The following is an 18,203-nucleotide window of genomic DNA, read 5'->3' on the forward strand; positions in this document are numbered from 1 at the left end:
ATTCATGGGCGACAGCCACTTGTTAGTTGCACCTGATTAACACCCCCAAACTGCAAAGTGTCACAAAAGAATTGGAGGTGCATATTTTTAGATTCCCCTCTGACGAGCAGGTGTGATACAAAAGAGAGTCACTGCCCTGTTCCCAGAAACCCACTGTGCGTATGACTTAACAGGTCTTTCGGTGTCTGTGGCTCAATGGCCATTTTCCTCATGCAAAAAAAATGTAGTGAGAGTTTGAGCAACTATTCCTTTCCTCTTGTCATTGATTTTATGAGAAAGAGTGCAGAGTTACCCACACTGCTCTGAGAATTTGTGCAGTGTTCCCTCCAGAGCACCTATCTCTTAGAGTCAGACCGGAAAACTTGTGTTTTATACTCTGTGAATATGAGAGAGAGAGAGGGAGAGAAAGAGAGAGAGAGAGAGGGAGGGAGAGAGAGAGAGGAGGGGAGAGGGATAGAGAAAGAGAGAGGGGAGAGAGAGAGTGAGAGAGAGAGACAGAGAGAAAGAGAGAGGGGAGAGAAAGAGAGAGGGGGGAGTGAGAGAGGGAGAGAGAGAGAGAGAGAGAGAGAGAGAGAGGGAGCAGTGGGAGAGGGGCAAAGAAACAATCAAACAGAGAAAATGTAAGATGGACACATATTTAATGGATACATAAATCACTTAATGGGACTCTCCAGTGCCTTCCAAAAATGTACAGTTTGCTGAGGCAGTGTGATGATGAAAGAAAACAACACACACACACAAAGCATACAGCCGCTTGTCTGAGACCCTGCATAAAGAGCCTCTGTATGTGGGTCAGCTACAGAAGGCTTTGTTTCTCTCCCTCTCCCTGAATTCTTAAAGAGGTTGAAAGGGGTTGTGTGGAAGACTGCATCTTAGCCACAGGGAGTCAGATCTAGAGAGTACATTTGCAGAACAATAAAGAAATTTGCGCGACACAAATTATACAAGTCTAATGAAAGCCTGTGTACACAGCAATAAAAGAAAGAAAATGACATCAAAGTGTATTGTTTTTAGTGTCATCTCTCAGACGCCCAACCCCTCTGATTATATCTGATTATATGTTTCTTGGGATGTGATACCACAGTCACTTCTGCATGGCACACCCCATAAAGAGCTTTCACAGCCCCCAGAGGGGGTGGTTTTCTCTCTCTCTCTCTCTCTCTCTCTCTCTCTCTGTGTGTGTGTGTGTGTGTGTGTGTGTGTGTGTGTGTGTGTAAGGGTGTTTGTTATCACTTTAGACCACCTTTGGACTAATTAGTGCACCATGTGAAATGTGCTGGTGTTATAACTGTCACTTCCTATCATCACTAAAATATGGATGCATGAACAAGAATTGAAAAGCATCATGGGTGTGTATCACACATAAAGAAACACATATTACACTGGACATCTTCTTTATCTGTCCATCTGTACGACACAACAAAATCAGTTTAAATGTGTTACAGAAAACAGAGACATTTTCCTGGCCAACTCTGCAATGTGCAGCATGCTGTTAAATGTACACAGACCGGCCTGCAAACAACAGATGGGTAATTCTATCTCAACATCAGGGCGGTCGGACGAGATTCGAAAGGAAGTTTTTGCCCTGAGTATGAAAAACAGGCAAGTGTAGACACGCTTCCCGAAGTTGGAAGTATCTCAGTCAATAACTTCAGCGCGAAGGAACACTATCAATCATTGACATTTTATCTGCCGAATTTGGAAAGGTTAGACGCAGGGTTGTACGTGTGAGGAAATGTGACAGGTAATCGAAGGGGAGATGAACACTTATAACTGTCCTTTAGGAATCTATAGAGCTAGACCAGCAGTACATAGTAATCAAATACTGTCTGCTGCATAATGGCCAACAGCATTAACCTTTACAGGAAGTCCTGTGAGCAGCCAATACAAGTACTCGTAATGCCCCCGCCCCCCCCCCCCGGCTGTGATCAGATTGGTCTGGTCTCCTCTGTAGGGCTTACCTGCATGTTCTCCTCAATGAATTTTGTCCTCAGTGCATCTGCTGCAGAGATCCTAGACAAAGGATCTTTCTCCAACATACTATTGCCAAAAATAGAGAGTAAAAAAAGTTGGCCATAGTACAGTAAAATAAATAAATAAAAAGATAGAAGGAAAGACAGAATGAACAAAAAAATCTATTAGAATCCATCAAGGTGATGCAATCTTTTGACAGCAAAGGATGTCTGATTATGCTTTGAGATAATGAGTCACGTTTATTTATTAATTATTACGTGAATCACACGACTACGCCAAGTAATCCTGATCAAGAGACTGCTGGAAGCTGTGAACCATTCATGACGGAATCCACAAATCGCTACAAATATCAAACTCAGATCTGCAGACTTTCAAAGGGTTTTTTTTTTTTCCATAAACTGGTGGACAATCAACTCAACCAGACATATTTCAAATGGTTCAGTCTATCAGTCTACTCATGCATGACAAGAGAAATACAGTGGCCCAAGCCTGCAGGGGAGATGGGAGGGAGGGGGGTCATTTGATTTCACTTGGGCATTTTGAGTTCTTTAGTGTCATAGTGTCAAAGAAAATGTAGGCCTGTGCATGGAGACTCATACCTCTGCATTATTGAGTTGAGCTCTCTGGAGTATGTATCCGGAAGGCATGGACTCGAGCCCTCCACTATCTTCATGACTACTGACAGAAAATTATGTCCCTCAAAGGCATGCTCCAAGCAGCACATCTCATAGAGAATACAGCCTAAGGACCTGTGAGAGGCAAAGAGTCAGTACCACTCACATACTGCTGGGTGAAACATACTGATGGAATAGGAAGAGAGACAAATGGAAAGCAGTCTGTATGAAAATTGCAAAGCTTGTGAAGTGTGCGGCAGCCAAGCTCAACTGTCAAATTAATCTCCATATAGGAAGCAATCAGATCATAAAAGCCAGCGCTTAAATATACATTACGTGGATGTGAGACAAGACACCGATGTTGATCGGAAGTGTAATCAAAAACCACGATTGTCTAAAATTGAATGAGCAACTGTAACCATCTTCATATTACAAAGAATATAATAGCTCAGAGGATCTTCATATCAAGAAGGAAAGGCAAATCCTGCATTTAGTCAGAGATCTCATATAAATTTAGGCTTTTGGGATATTCGCAATGAATAATACTGCAAACCAGACAGCAGTATAGGCACACTGAGACTAAAAGCAGATAGCAGTGAGTCAGAGGTGATAGCCATCAATAACCACTTTCAAATAAAGTCATTTCATCTTCTATATTAAGTTTTGGAAGTCACTTTGAATATCTGCTAAAATCTGAGTTTTGACTAATTCTAGAATATATAATGATATGAGAAACACTGAACATTTTTGCAGATGAAAGCACTGACGGAAGTATTAATTGCATCAAGATCATATAGAGCTATTCCCATAAAATTCCAAAATAATATACGGAGAACGTTGAATATCAGCATTGTCATTTCAGATGCTATCAAGGCTTTGGGAAACAGGTTGAATTAGTCTGACAACTTTAATGACTTTTCTAAAGGACAGCCTTTTTAGAAGGGCTATCCAGGCTCCTATCCAGGCTCCTGCCTCTCTCTCTCTCTCTCTCTCTCCCTCCATTAACTAACAGCATAATGTAACCTATCTTTCCCTGGCTTGGTTTGCATGGTTGGCCCACTACACTCAGCCACATGGGGTGGATGGTCCTCCTCTCATTAGAGTGCTTTATAAGTCTGGGCAGACCAGAGGGCACACAGCTCTGATCTCCCTCTCCTTGTCTCACCTCCTGTAGGCTCATGATTGATCACTTCTTTGGTAAGAACGGATTTAGTGGGGACAAGAGGACAGGTGCATTGGGACATACAGACAGTGCTGATCTTTGCAATTCAGTGTGCTGGATTTGAGCAGGTACTGGAACTGGCTATTTTGAGCTGCAGGTGTCCTCAGGAGCCTCTCATTTCATCAATTTATACTTCCCTAAGAATTCAAATGCAGACTTATAGGACAAGTATACCCTTGTGAAAAAGAAGTATACTTAAATATGTTAGCAGTATATTTGCAGTATCCAAAGAGAAATAAAAGTATGTTTTTAATTGAATGTATTTTAATTACATGCCCTTAAAGCATACCTGAATGTGTTTTCAAAAAGTATGTTCTAAATTAATATATTTCAAGTATTACTTTAGCGCACTGTTCTGGAATGCATTTCAATGACTGTGACTGTAACTGTCCTTGTAAATGATGTACCGCCCCTCCTACCACATCAAAAGGTAAGTGAGTTATTATCTAATTTATGCTAGCGCTACCTAAATGACGTATTTTGAAAGAAAACAAAAGCAGTGTCATTAGTCTAAATGTAAATCCAGTGAAGCTCAGTATATATACCTTTTTTAACACATCCAAAAAGGGTTTTGAAAGAGTACCACGACAACACTTATTTACTGTTCCTGAAGCACATACCGATTTGTTTTCTCATGCAACTTAAGTGTCCCAAAATAACATATCAAAGTAGCATTTAGTGTATTAAATTTCTACTAGAATCTGAATCAAATATAACTTAAATATTCCTAAATTCAAATAAATTGTTCCAAAATAGTGCATCCAGTACCAACTGAAGTGCGATTAAAATGTGGGCATTAATAGTACACTTTTTAAAGAAAAAGTGCACATCTCCGAAGTACACTTTAGTACACTTTTTTTCCCACACGGGTATGCAGGAATCAGCACACTGCTTCATTATGCCTGTATTATTATGTATCTTCACCTACACTTCTGACTAATTGCAGCTTTCAGTAAAAGTCTGAGATTACTCCCATCATCTGAGAGCTTTCATGTATGCAGCAAATTTCAAGCAAATGCCAGATTACAGTGCCAGTTTACACATGACGCATCAGTTTCACATCATTTAAAAAAAGCTGCCTTCAGAAAGATAGCTAGAAGTAAGCATAAACACACAGTCACAGAAACTGCATATACTATGTGCCTTAGCAAAAATAAGTACAATTATCTTTCACATATCAAATATAGTGATAAAAGATTGCAAAATTTTCTTGTAACAAATATTCAAATTTTTTTTGGCTATCAAAAGTCAGGGACACCTAGGTTTTTGATGATAGCAATAATCTTCTCCTCTTAACATGATTACAGACTGGTGTGTTTCAATGGAAAGCTATTTAGATCTCACCATTTCTTTGCAAAAACTTCAAAACTGAAGGAACAGCTGGTGAAAGTACTACCCTGGGAATAATGATATACCTCGCACATTTTATACCCCCAGGTGTGATCTCAGCACTCATCTGTGGCTATCTCTCAGGTGTTTAAACATTTTTAGGGCAAAAAACCTTTAATATGCGCTTTTAAGAACAGTTTGGAAAAAATAAAACTGTCAAATAATTATTTAGGCAAATCCTACTCTTCATACCAAGGAAGACACACCTGCGATGAATGTGAATCTGAACACTGCCTAAATATAGCCAAAGTGCTAGTAAATAGCTGCTTTATGTTAGCAAAATCTTTGATGGCATTTTTTTTCTTACTCACTTGAAAAGTAACGGAGAAAACCAAACACTACCCAGAATATTCGAATAAGAAAAGGTGTCCTCAACCTATGACAGTGTATGATATTTGTAACATGTGCGCTGCTCACCAGATATCAGACTTGGAATCATATCCCCGGTGACTAAGGGCTTCAGGACTCATGTAGTAAGGAGTGCCAGTGAAGGTGGTGGCCAGGTCACATGATCCCATGAGCAGACAGGAAACCCCAAAATCACCTGACCAAGCAGTAAACATCTGCTTCAACATATTTTGTGTGTACTGTAAACACAGCAATTTTTTGTTATTTAGTGCAGACATGATTCAGTGGTAGTACTATTTAATGTGGCCTTCTACAATAAAACAGTCATCATGTCTAAGCCCTCAGAGGACTGGTTTTGTTGTTATATTTCTCCTTTCTGTCTCTGTAAAGAAATGAATTCACTTTGAAACTCTTTGGTAATAATCATATCTCTTCAGAAATAGGGATCAGCTGCTGTCACAATAATAGGGCCTGTGAAGATAAAGTGAAATTCTTTGGTCCTCTGTGTTATTAAAAGGTTTTTTTTTTTTAAATGTTACATGAACATCCAAAAGCAAAAGGCACAGGTTTCCTGTGGGACGCTGCAGGAAAACATACCTATTTTAACAATGTTCCTCTTCAAAAAAATATTTTTAGCTTTTAGATCCCGGTGAAGTATCCGCCTGGTAGAGAAAGGTAAAGAAGAAAAAAAAAAAAAAGAGTCAGTAAATACAGAGGCAACGTAAAGGGAAAGGAATTTGAAATTCATGTTTCAGAGTTTTGAAATGTACCCTGCTGTGTGCCCCGGCTAGCCTACGTTCCCATATCCACACTTATCCAGGGGGAAGCTTTTAAAACATCAAAACATTTGACTAGCAACCATCTCAGCTCCACAACTACAAAGCATTTCAAGATATGAGGATGTTGATGACAACAGTGATTATTATTATTCCTATTATTCACATTCTTCATCATCTTCTTCTTCTTCTTCTTCGTCTTCTCCTTCTTAGTTGTTGCTGTTGCTGTTTCTGTTGCTCTTCTTCTTCTTCTTCTTCCTCTTCTTTAACCAAAATATTTCCCATTGATGAAGTGAAAAGGCAGTGACAGGCATGCCTGGCCTCCAGCCCTACCTCTGGTGCATGTAGTGAACTCCCAGGAGCAGCTGGATCAGCCACTCAGTCACTTGTTTCTCAGACAGGCTCTGCCCAGCTACCCTCAGTTCTTCTAATTTACAGTCCAGATCCCTGTCCTTTAATAAAAACAACAAAAAAGGAGGAGAGTGTATCTTTAATGAATGTGAATTGAAGCTGACCCAACTTTTACAGGGTACAAAGTTAAACAAGTTGTTGTTCTGTACATTTTAATGCATAATTATGATTTTTTCTTTACAGATTCTAAACAAAAAAAATGGTATATTTTAAGGTTTGGGCACTTTTAAATTAGCATTGAGGAACAGATCTTTTGACAAATATTTCAGCCGCCAAACTTTTCTTGTTTCTGTCTTTCTATTCTCACTTCTGGAATTTCTCCCTTTCTTCCTCACAGAACTATTCAAGGTCAGAAATGTTCTCCGGTCTTCCTGCATGTTGAAAACTGCGTATTTGAAATTTAACCACACAATTTGAATAAACTGATAAGGTGATAAACATTCCCAAACCTACATCTTTCTTCTCTGTAAGTACTTCGTTGTGGATTTTGACATTCCAGATGTAAAAAAGCTATGCTGCTAAATATCTAATGTCTTTTCACCTTCAATATTTTAGTGCGGAACATTACATGTTCTTCTCCTCAGTTGTTTATATTTGATGCACTGATACAGTCACCATGTTGGTAAATCAATATAGTTTTGAGTTTCAAATGAAACAAGACTAAAACCTTTTTGATAGAAAACAAAAAATGTCACTGGTACATAAACATGTGTACATGAGAAAATGTAGACGTATATCTAACACCAGGGTAGATTACAGTGAGTGTACATGTCAAAAAGGGACAACCTATCATTTCACCTCTATCATCTGACAGTTTTTCTGACAGCTGAAATTGCTTGCTGTAAGCACTTAGAGAACTGTTTAAAGCCTGTTCCTGTTTTGTAAAAGCTTCCTGTTTTTTGTTTTCAGGTCCTCTGGGAATAGTTCAAAGGAGCCCATATTCCTTAAAATAAATAAATAAATAAATAAATAAATAAAATTTTTAAAAAATGTAAAAAAGGATAGGATAGAACAACAATCATGGTCTGAAACATTAGAGGTCATGAAGTTTCTTCACAATTACAGTTCAACTTAAAATGTTAAGCACATTTTTAAAAAGTAATTAAAGATCATCCAGAGAATTGCTCAAATCTTTGCAAGAACTACATCCACTAAATTAATTTTTCTATATCATTTTGAATCTGTAAAGATCAGGTTTAACATCGCGCCATAGGTACTGACCAGCTTCTATTACAAAAAACATACTTTGACCAAGTTGTTCGAGTTTGGCCACATTTTATAGTATGGAGGGACATCTGATACATCTATGTGTTTGTAACAGAGTGGTGGATTGTATATGCTACCTGAGAAGTTCACAGTACTTACTCCTACATGTGCACAAACATGGAGACACCAGTCTACAAACCAAAAAGAAAAATGTGTCATTTCTGAGTTACTAACATATCCATCTGACATATCCACTGCTGCCAGAGGTTGGTAACCAAAATGTATCATAGATGAAGATGGAGTTTAACTCTCTCATACTGTGCCCCACACAACCCTGCCTCTACAGGTTGGCACTAGGTCTATGCTCCCTGGAAAATTCCACAGGCTGCCCCAGTAAAAAAGAGAGAGACAGAACAGAGAGAGAGAGAGAGAGAGAGAGAGAGAGAGAAAGAAGGGGGGGAGAAAGAAATATGGAGAGAACAAGTGAGTGCCAGAATGAGAGGCAAAAAGAGAGGAATTCTAGATTGCTCATACAAACTCACAAATGCAGAGCCTACTCAGCAGTATGCCTTTAATTGAGTTTTCCGATCAGGCATGAAATCTGTCGAAGGCTGTGAAATATTAAATAACTTGCTAAACTAAAACTTGCTTAATCTAACTATTCGATCGATAACAGCCAGTCTTAAAGATATAAATATATACATTATGAAAACAATTCAATTTCAGATGCAATGCAAGAATTCTTCGAAAATAGATTGACTCTGTATGCTTGGACTGATCTCCATATATCACTTTCTGAAAATTTCCATCGGCTCCTAAACTCTTTCAGACGCATTTCAGCTTTATGATAACTCTTGGATTGAGGTCAGCATGCAACACAATGAAAGATCATCTTATTTTCCTTGAACAGTGTTAAGGGATACATCAATCTCAGACAGTAATGTGACCACTGTTGACCCATTCCCGCCTGAACACAGTGCAAATCTTTGCCTGCATCATCGAAATTACTCGTCTCGCTGTCAACTAAGCATCATACGAGGTCTGAAAGAGTCAGTTCTATTACCAGCTGAATCCTCTCATTCTAATGTGTGTGACTTATTGAGAGGCACACAGGGGGGCTTCCTGGTGAGTTGCCTGGGTAGAGGTTTGATGGGTTTACTGATTCATTAGGAGATTCTCTGTGTAAGACCTCCTGCATGTTAGCCCATGGGAACCGTTTGCTTAGTGTTTCCTTAGAGCGTGAGGGTTTAGCAAAGACAAATACACATACACACACACAGAAACACATTCATAGACAAACAGTGCTTATCATCATCTTGAGGCTGTCATTAGGATGTAACTGATATGTCTGAGAACCCATTAGTTTCTCCTGATTAATTCGTTTACAGAAGTGCAGCAATCATAGTTCGTAAAGTACATATAAACAGAAAGTTCAAGAGTTCGCTTCAACTGTGAATATAAACAAATGGAATCACTGTGTCAACAATTGCATTTTGACCACACTCTCTGCCAAGAATGCTTAAATCACTCTGTCTGTCTCCCTCGCTCTCTCCCTCTCTCTCTCTCTGTGTCCTAATGAGAATTTGATGGAGTGCTATTAGACATCTTAAATATATTATGACAGTTTATTGAAATATATGCATCTAATCATTTTCCCCCACTGGCATTCTTCCAGGCCCCTCTAAACACACCGTTTGAGAACTGAAGTTTAGTGGTGTAGTTGGCACACTGCCAGAGCCAGGTGACAGATAGCCCTGTGAGATGGGAAATGACTGCTGTAACCATGGCGAAGTATCACTCTGGGGAAGAAACTGCCTCTCTGTTGTATTAACGTCAACTCAGTCATTACCAAGCAATCATTCAGGTGCTGAACGCTGTGGGGTCATAAACATTCTCAGTTTTTCTGTGGGTGTGTATGTGGTGTGTGTTTGTGTGGGTTCAATAGGGTAACTGTGGTGAGACCAATGGATGATGTCACTGAGCCTTAATGATTCCTACCCACAGTCACTCCTAATAGCATAGACTCCTCATCAACCATGCCCAAGACCTCCACATGGACTCGTTGCCTGTTCAGTGAAGCACTCAGGAGAAATGTCTCCACAGTGTCTATTATGAGAGCCTTGCTGGTAGGAGAGCAGATCTTTACTCACAGAATGTGAAAGTAATGAGATTTGCTGTGGGGCAAATAGAATAAATTTATCTTCATTTGATAATGGATTCCTCCACTTGGACAACATTCCAAGATGTCAGACAAAATTGGTATTATTTCGAGCTGTTTTCGGAAAACAGAGAACAACTAGCAAGTAAACACATATTCTCACTCTCTTCCCTCTCTCTCTCTCTCTCTCTCTCTCTCTCAGTTATACGTGGTCATGTTCCCCATACTTTATCTATTACACTCTGTGGATCATCAACTAATATTGATTTTTCCTGTGCACAATGTTGCCTGCCCATTTGATGTCTGTTACTGTAATAATCCGCAGTAAAAGGTGGATGAGTATCTGCACCTCCTGAGATAAAAAAAAAAAAAGCTCCATCTGCAAAAGCCTATCCAGAACATTAGAGAGAAAGTCCATCACTAGAAACCTAGAGCATGGACATAGCACGTTCTGGTTCATTAGCATAGCAGGCTCAGAGATGAGATTCTGTATCTGAAACTATGCAAATAATACGCTAATGAGATGTAAAAAAGGGGGGGGGGTGGAGCAGAGGAGGGAGAAAGGACATGCATGCATTAATTTGACTCCACTTTTTTTTTCCTCCTCATTTTCCTTCCATAGCTGAGAAACAAGCTGAGATAAGAGGGGGACAAACATGTGATCAATAAATTATTCCATTTTCAATCAGATCTGTCACATGCTCTTATAAGAATGGACTCAACACAAGAAGGGATTTGAGAGTAAATCCCTGTCAAAGTAACATCTCCAAATCCATGTCCGCAGTAATCGCAGTCTGTAAACGATGGATCATTTAAAACCATTATTGGTGTGCATATCAATCTTTGGGAGCCACAGACCTAAATAATGAGGAATCAGGTGAAAATAGGAGAAACACATTCATATACTCATGACTAATTTCACAGAACATGACAGTAGTGTTAGCCATTGGCTTTTTCCTAGGAAATGCTCATCTCTGTCTCATGCTCAGAAAGCTCTATAAATACAAGCACATGATAATGTACACTAATTGCAGTAACACCACCATTATTATGATTTTTTTTAAAAATGCCTTTTTATAATGATAATACATGACATGAGGGAATCACTCTGCAGAAAACAAAGGTAGATAACAATGAGAAGTAGAAAAAAAAATGAAGCTACAGTCCACAGAGTTATTCGCTTACTGGCATTTAATTCTGTGACAGACAGGCCTGGTGACAGACACTGTGAATATTATGAGGTAGAAGGAAACAATACTGGCCAATCAATATATGCAAAATATAAGAGACATAACTAAATTCAATAAACACTGAGAAGTAATTCAGTAGCAGAGATTTGTTGGTAAAAAAAAAAAAAGAAGAAGAAGAAGGAATCTGATAGCACCGTGACCAAGCCCTATATATGAGAGGGCTGAATAGGTCAGATGATAAAATTGTCACTTTGGCAGTTGCCGAAATGAGTGTGACCTCTGTGAGTGCCCAAGGAGTCTCCTGTCATTGTGAAACCGTGTTCTACTGATCTGCCACTGACACCACAGAGCTTACAGCAGAAAGAGTCCAAAAGAGAAAAACATGGGGGGGGGGGGGGGGGGGGGGGGGGGGGGGGGGGGTAATAGGGTTGATGAAAAGATTCGAGAAAAATATAACTCTGGAAAAAAACCAGAGGGACAGGAATGGCGGTATTAATGTGTCAGTCTACTGTGGCAGATGGATAGCAGGGAGGAAAAGCATATTGTAGGAGACTTTACGGTACCTCACAGTACTCTGTGATTATACAGAAGGCATCCCTCTCTAAGAAGCTGGTGTAGAACTTAAGTATGGCGGGGTGGTGGAGCTGGGACAGGAGCTGAGCCTCCTGCGTTGCTTGGACAGTCTCGTTGGGATTCAAGCCTCCCACTGGGATCTCCTTCAGGACTTTACTTCACCACATAACACAAGGAGAGAGACAGACAGACAGACAGACAGAGAGAAGAGAAAAAATGTCCTGTTTGAATAAAAACTGAAGAGAATTGAGGACCTGTAGTAGTTTTTTTTTTTTTTTTTTTTGCAAGTGGACATGCACTGGTTTGCACTTTTCACCTTCTTACGTGATATTTCAACAGGCTTGCATCACGGTAAGATGGTCAGGGAGACAAAATGCATATTGTAGATATAGAAATATAGAAATCATGAATCTTATGTCACTAAATAAAATAACTGTATGGACTGAAACCCCTGTGAATAGCCAAGGGATTTGTTCTGTGTCTAATGAAGCAAATTAAACTTATTGGTGAAATCATGATCAGAAAACCCTCAGAGGTACACCTACAGCTTATTTTGACAATCAGTAAGAACAAAACATTAAAAACTATTCTCAAAGCTCCAGCCTTTCATATTAAACTATGTTAAAATAATATTCAATACCCTATATATTTTCCTGTCAGCAAAAAATTCTCTATTCACTTTTGGAACAGTGTATTTATGGACTGGTTTACTTGAGGCTTCCAACTTATAAAATACAGTTATATGGAGTTATTGTGGTGCACTGATCATTTATTGTGTTATTGGTTTTTCAGATGGATATAACCTTAACATGTGAGAATGATGTTATTAAATCTCTGCTTTTAGATCTAGGTAAAGATTCCCACGAACAGGTATTGCAAGGACTGACATCGGTGCTTAGAATCCTTACATTTTTAATGTCCAAACAGGGCTTTTATAATTACTAAATAGGGCTCACATGACCTTTCAAAATGAGAAAACAAATCAGCGCTAAGGTTAAGCAGATACGGGATGCCCATTAAAAGGTCACTTTGTTTGGTAAAGTAAGGCTTGTATTTGCTTAATGTGACCTCTGACCCACCAGGCTTCCAGGCCATGTCTGTACAGCACAGACTGGTGACATCTGAATTCCCCAAATCCCTTCTGTCAGCAAGTTTACAATCACTGCTGTCCAAGCCAAGGGAACAGACCAAACTAGCTCCAAGATTGCATTGTCCTCTGCAATACGGATGAATTAGGGGAACATAATGAGGTCCCCTCTGGTGTCAGCACTATGTTCTCCAAATTGACTCCTGTACACCCCCAGCCCCCCACCCACTCCCAAAAAAAAAAAAATTAATCTAGATTTGTGTGCGCGCGTGTGTGTGTGTGTGTGTGTGCGTGCGTGTGTGTGTGTGCATGTATGTGTGTGTGCGCGTGTATGTGTGCGTGTGCATGTGTGAGTGTGTGTGCATGTGTGTCTTACATTTCTTTTGTGTTTTATTTTTATATTTCTGCTATACTCAACAATATTATTATTAAGTATGAAACATTTCTTTTCAAAGTGAATGGGTTAGCAATACTTGCCAGACCACCAAGAAGCTCCTTAATGACTCCCAACATACAACACATCCTTAAGGACAAACCAGAATGTGGAGAAGGGGATGCACAGCACTTCTGGGTGAATAAATGTCAGTGGTTTACTTGAATTCATTCTGTATTCAATGGCAAAATAAGTGTACCAGGTTCATTTTCTCCTCACCTGGAATCTTGACCAAACATCAGATAGTTGGGTTACAAATCTATTTATATGAACATGCATTAACTGTCTCAAAGTCAAGAGTTTACACTTACAACAATATCCCAATTTTATTTAGGCCCTACATTTCATAAGCAATATAAATACTAATATAGTAACATAAAGGAATAAGTCTTCAAGCAGTTATTATGCTTTCCACTTTCTGTGGCGCTGAATGCACTCGGTACAGTTTTCTCTGATGTCTCCCTGTTGATTGCTGTTTACAGCTGGCTCTGGTCTCCTTCTCTAGCATAAGTCAGTACGGGATTAAAGTATTTGTTCCTCTTTGTCAAATTTCATTATGCATTATGACTATAAAACAGAATTATAAAACAGATTTCAAGTGACTCTGCTCCCTCCTGTGTATCAGTTGTGTCCATAATCTTGTGTTGTCTCTTTTCAATCTTCCCTTTTCCTCTGAGCCTGCTCGCTCTTTAGAGTCATGATCCGAAATGTTACATCTTTTACACGCATGCCAGGACAACTGTGTGTTTTTTTTTGGTTTCAAAATGGACGGTGGATCGTTATATACCAACAAAAAGTAAAACAGACCTATGACAAAACAGTGAGATAAAAAGAGTCTCAGCACAGTGAAAAGAGTCACCATTTTCTTTGTTCTGCGTAAAAGTTTCATTTTTGATGTTCTGCTCTAATATATATTGAGATATGACTTTCTTTTGAAGGCCTTGAGCAAAACTGCAAAGAATCCAAGTAAATGACAATCAGCATACACCATCACCATTATTTATTATGAACATCAATAATGCTCTTTAACTAATGCAGTGGTCATTGTTAAGTATTTATCAAATCTTAAAAGACCCACTTGCTGATTAGATAGGTTCTCTGCTGAAGATCTTATTTTCACTAAATCCAGCAGTGGAGCCTAGTTGTCTCTACTGATTAAACTTCGTTCAGTTCTTAATTTAAACATGGGGGATAAATCTAGAATGCTCAGGGCAGCTAATTGAATCCCTTCGGCTTTTGGTAAAAAATCATGCAAATGAGCTTTGAACACAAGATGAGGATTTAAAAACCATATATTAACATCCCAATTTCCAGTCCTTGTGGGAACTAATCAGCGCCACTAACTGAAATGAATGCACTGCTGCTGCTTCCAAATTCCTTGCTAATTTGGTCATCGGGTCATTGTGGAGGACCAGTAATTTCTACATCCCCTCATCATATCATTCCTCCCTCTCATCCTCTATTATCATTAAAGCACAGGATGCTAAGACATGGCCCCTCCTGAGCTCACTGAAAAATTGTATTAATTTGGATCATTTTCTCTTCCTCTTTCCACTCATTTTCCAGGGTGGTGAGCCACTGACCATCTCTAATTGGTGACGCATCTGTTTGTTGTTTTAGTTAACGTAACAAGCACTGGTAGTTAGAGGGGAAGACCCTTGATCTTTTTTTCATATGTTATAACTGCTGTATTTAAGACTCTTTTTGTAACAAATTCATTGCACAGTTTCATGAGTTACAGGTTAACTGGCAGAGGCTTTTACAAGGCAACAAGGCCAGTTGACACTGAGCAGCCTCTCTCATGAAGGAAGTGTGTGGGCTTCTCCCTATTATTTCTCATCCTCCCTTACACCATCCCTTTTGAATGAATCACTATTGTCAGTGTCAGCTGGATGGCTGGTGATGATAAGACCAAAGGAGCACTCGCTGACAGACCCACCCTCTTTCCTTCTGGCTCAAATCGTTGACAATAGCAGGTGGGCAGAGTTCATTGAGGCTTGTGCCAACATGGACCGGGACCTGGCCTAATGGAGTTTTTCATGTACCTAGACAGCCATAAAATACACCAAAATGCCAGATCATGAAACATGCCTGCTCAGTCTTACACCTTAAAAACGTATTTTCACCGCTTGTAGCAATAAGTCATTCTTCACAAATGTCTATTTTTGCTGTACTTCATAGTTTATGGCACCTTGTCCTTGCTAATTACGAGTTACTGCAACTCTGTTTCTACTGTCATGTCAGATCAGCCCCTCTGGGAGAGGTTTCACAAAGGATAATAACTATGGGCTTAGTGACATTTTCAAATGTCCATCACCCTGAATCATCACACAAACATTATCCTGGCCAGAAGTACAGCCTCTTTTTAACTGATAATATGCAGATTAACTATTCCATTTCATAAGAAAGATTTTGTGTAATTTCTCTAAAACACACCGTCCAAACTATGATCATTCCTCAACAAAAGACATATTACAGGTTAAAAAAAAACATGATTATTTGCTTTGTTAACCACATGACCTACTGTATTTGTTGTGGTAACTCAAAAATGTATCATCATGTCATAACCAATAAGGATTTTGATTCCTGACTGTTCACATTTTCACAGCTGCTTGTTAAAAAGATGAGACTTCAAAACCATGACTATAGTGCAATTCCAACCTTAATTTTCAATAACCTGTATTTTTGCACATTTTGTTGAGGAGAGAAGTGGCATAAGTCTGTTTCGGAGAAAATATGGAGTACTGCAATATTCCCATTATTGATAAGATTTTCTCTCATTTTTTGAACACTCCATGAGAAAATAAGATTACATCAGTAAAATGGTCTATACTTTAAGCTGGGGTGTTTGTATTCCCTACTGAACGCAGTACTATCACAGTATCGTCAGTAATTTTGCAGTTATGTCAGTGAAAATATCTTACATTTGAAAACAAACAAATGAAATATAAAGACCTGACATCGACCTGTGGGAAATCTGTCGCCAAACTCTATTTCTTGTCTGCTGTCAATTTATTTAGTAATAAAATGGTTTATCCTGCAAGAGGCTCCCCTGTCCAACCTTATACAGAGATGAGATGGTGAAGGTAATAAAAACCTCCAATCACTGAGATGTTCTGTGGTGAATAATTGAACATGTGCGTGGCCCATTTTCAGTCTCCCTCTAGAGACAGAGGGCAAATGGTACAATCTAAGAATATCTTGGAGATAAGCAAAAACCTCACCATAATCCAACACATAATAAACCAGAAATGATCAGCTACCCTAAATCTGGGTAGATCCCAGCCAAAACATCCCTCTAAAAAATAGGCTTGAATACACAGCTAAATGGGAAGGCACAAATAATAGGTCACGGTTTTATTTTCCAAGCTTGTCTTCAGTTTCATCTCTCCACTTCGTCCTTTTTCTTGACTTAACCTCCACTAAACCCACTAAATCCCCAAGAGTCCATCAACTCATATTTATGCTGAGTCCTGATGTACACTTTTCAAACATTCAGCATCTACAGAACTTTTACTGCTGTGGAAAATGATCAGTTGCCATTGCTGCTTACTGAAAAACAAGAGGCCAATCAGTGACCTTTGACTAAGCCCCACCCTACCTATACTTTGCATTGGACTGCTTCTCTCACAAATCTCCACACCATCTCTTCTTGTGTACCTGTATTCTTACTGCTCCCTATACTACAATGTTTGATGGATGAGTACAAGAGCTAAAAAGACTGGGAGGCCTAATTGCACGATTTACAAATGTTCTTTCAGAGGTATGAGGGCTTTATTATGCTGATAACATTAAAGAGTTGTTGTTTATTAGTTTGGAGCTACTGACACTCTGCCACAGTGAAATATCTTCTGTACTGTTAAGGTTGTCGGTGATTCTCTGTGATGATCGTCATTCAGTTTTGAAACATGCCAGTGGCCCTTATGAAAAATCAAACAAACAAACAAAACAGCAATCATGGCAGTCACTAGGCAACAAATTCAAACAGACATTGAGAATTCCTAGGCAGGATATGTGAGACAGGTACACTGTGAGTTTGTTTAGATCACCAGGATTAAGACTTTGAGTCTTCATGGTACTTTTGCCCTGATCATCTATCCATTTTTGTGCAAAAAAAAAAAAAAACCCCGATACCTTAGTTCCTTTGAGCTGTCTGATATTCAAATTACTGTTGTCCCTGACACAAAAAGTAAACTAAAACAGAGTAGGCCCCTTGACAAATGAACCAGGTCAGAGAGTGAACCAATTTCAGAAGATGTTTTGGGTTTTATTGGAATGAAGCTTGTATCTGCTATGACCAATGGAGCCCCAGATCTGTCAGACATTAATGTGGAGAGAAAAAAAAGAGAGAAACAGGGAATAGGAAAGAAGAAGAGAGAGAAAGTCCTGGGCACATGGGAGATGGTCTGTGTCTGGAGACAAATCGGAGGGATCTGTGAGGGCGGGGGGGGGGGGGGGGTTGGTGGGGGGGTTGCATAAATGGGCCAAAGAAAGCAGAGGCAGTAAAATAAGCCACTCTAGGGAGTTGAGTTGACAGGTAAGTCGTGAGAGAACAGGGCTACAGTGGAGCAGCGGGGGAGCCCAGAGCCTCCCTGCCTGGGTGAGATGAACAGCCTCTGGACTGTGGAAGAAAAAATAACTATCTCACGCACTCTAAATGAACTCTAAATCCATTGTACTGGTGCCCTTAACTCTCTGATAAAAAAGCAATAACCAGACCTATTCTCTCTCTCTGTAAATGACAACACGAAGCAACATTGAGCATCTCTCTTGTGTCCTATCTTATGTCACCTAAAGAGCACAGGTCATTACGAGGTAGCTA

The 18,203-nt window shown here is 39.4% G+C and overlaps 1 protein-coding gene across 1 annotated transcript in view; it reads right to left on the reverse strand.

Annotated features, from left to right (window-relative positions):
* Positions 1-18,203, reverse strand: part of nek11 (NIMA-related kinase 11) — a 48,406-nt gene that overhangs the window by 25,651 nt on the left and 4,552 nt on the right. Inside the window, exons 2-8 of the mRNA XM_030783161.1 lie at positions 11,852-12,017; positions 6,657-6,775; positions 6,145-6,209; positions 5,617-5,743; positions 2,574-2,723; positions 1,962-2,040; positions 297-376 (exon numbers count right to left, since the gene is read on the reverse strand). Coding sequence (XP_030639021.1) covers positions 297-376; positions 1,962-2,040; positions 2,574-2,723; positions 5,617-5,743; positions 6,145-6,209; positions 6,657-6,775; positions 11,852-12,017 — 786 coding nt within the window. The remainder of the gene's footprint in view (positions 1-296; positions 377-1,961; positions 2,041-2,573; positions 2,724-5,616; positions 5,744-6,144; positions 6,210-6,656; positions 6,776-11,851; positions 12,018-18,203) is intronic.

The sequence above is a fragment of the Chanos chanos genome, chromosome 8, assembly GCF_902362185.1.
Source record: "Chanos chanos chromosome 8, fChaCha1.1, whole genome shotgun sequence".
NCBI lineage: Eukaryota > Metazoa > Chordata > Actinopteri > Gonorynchiformes > Chanidae > Chanos > Chanos chanos.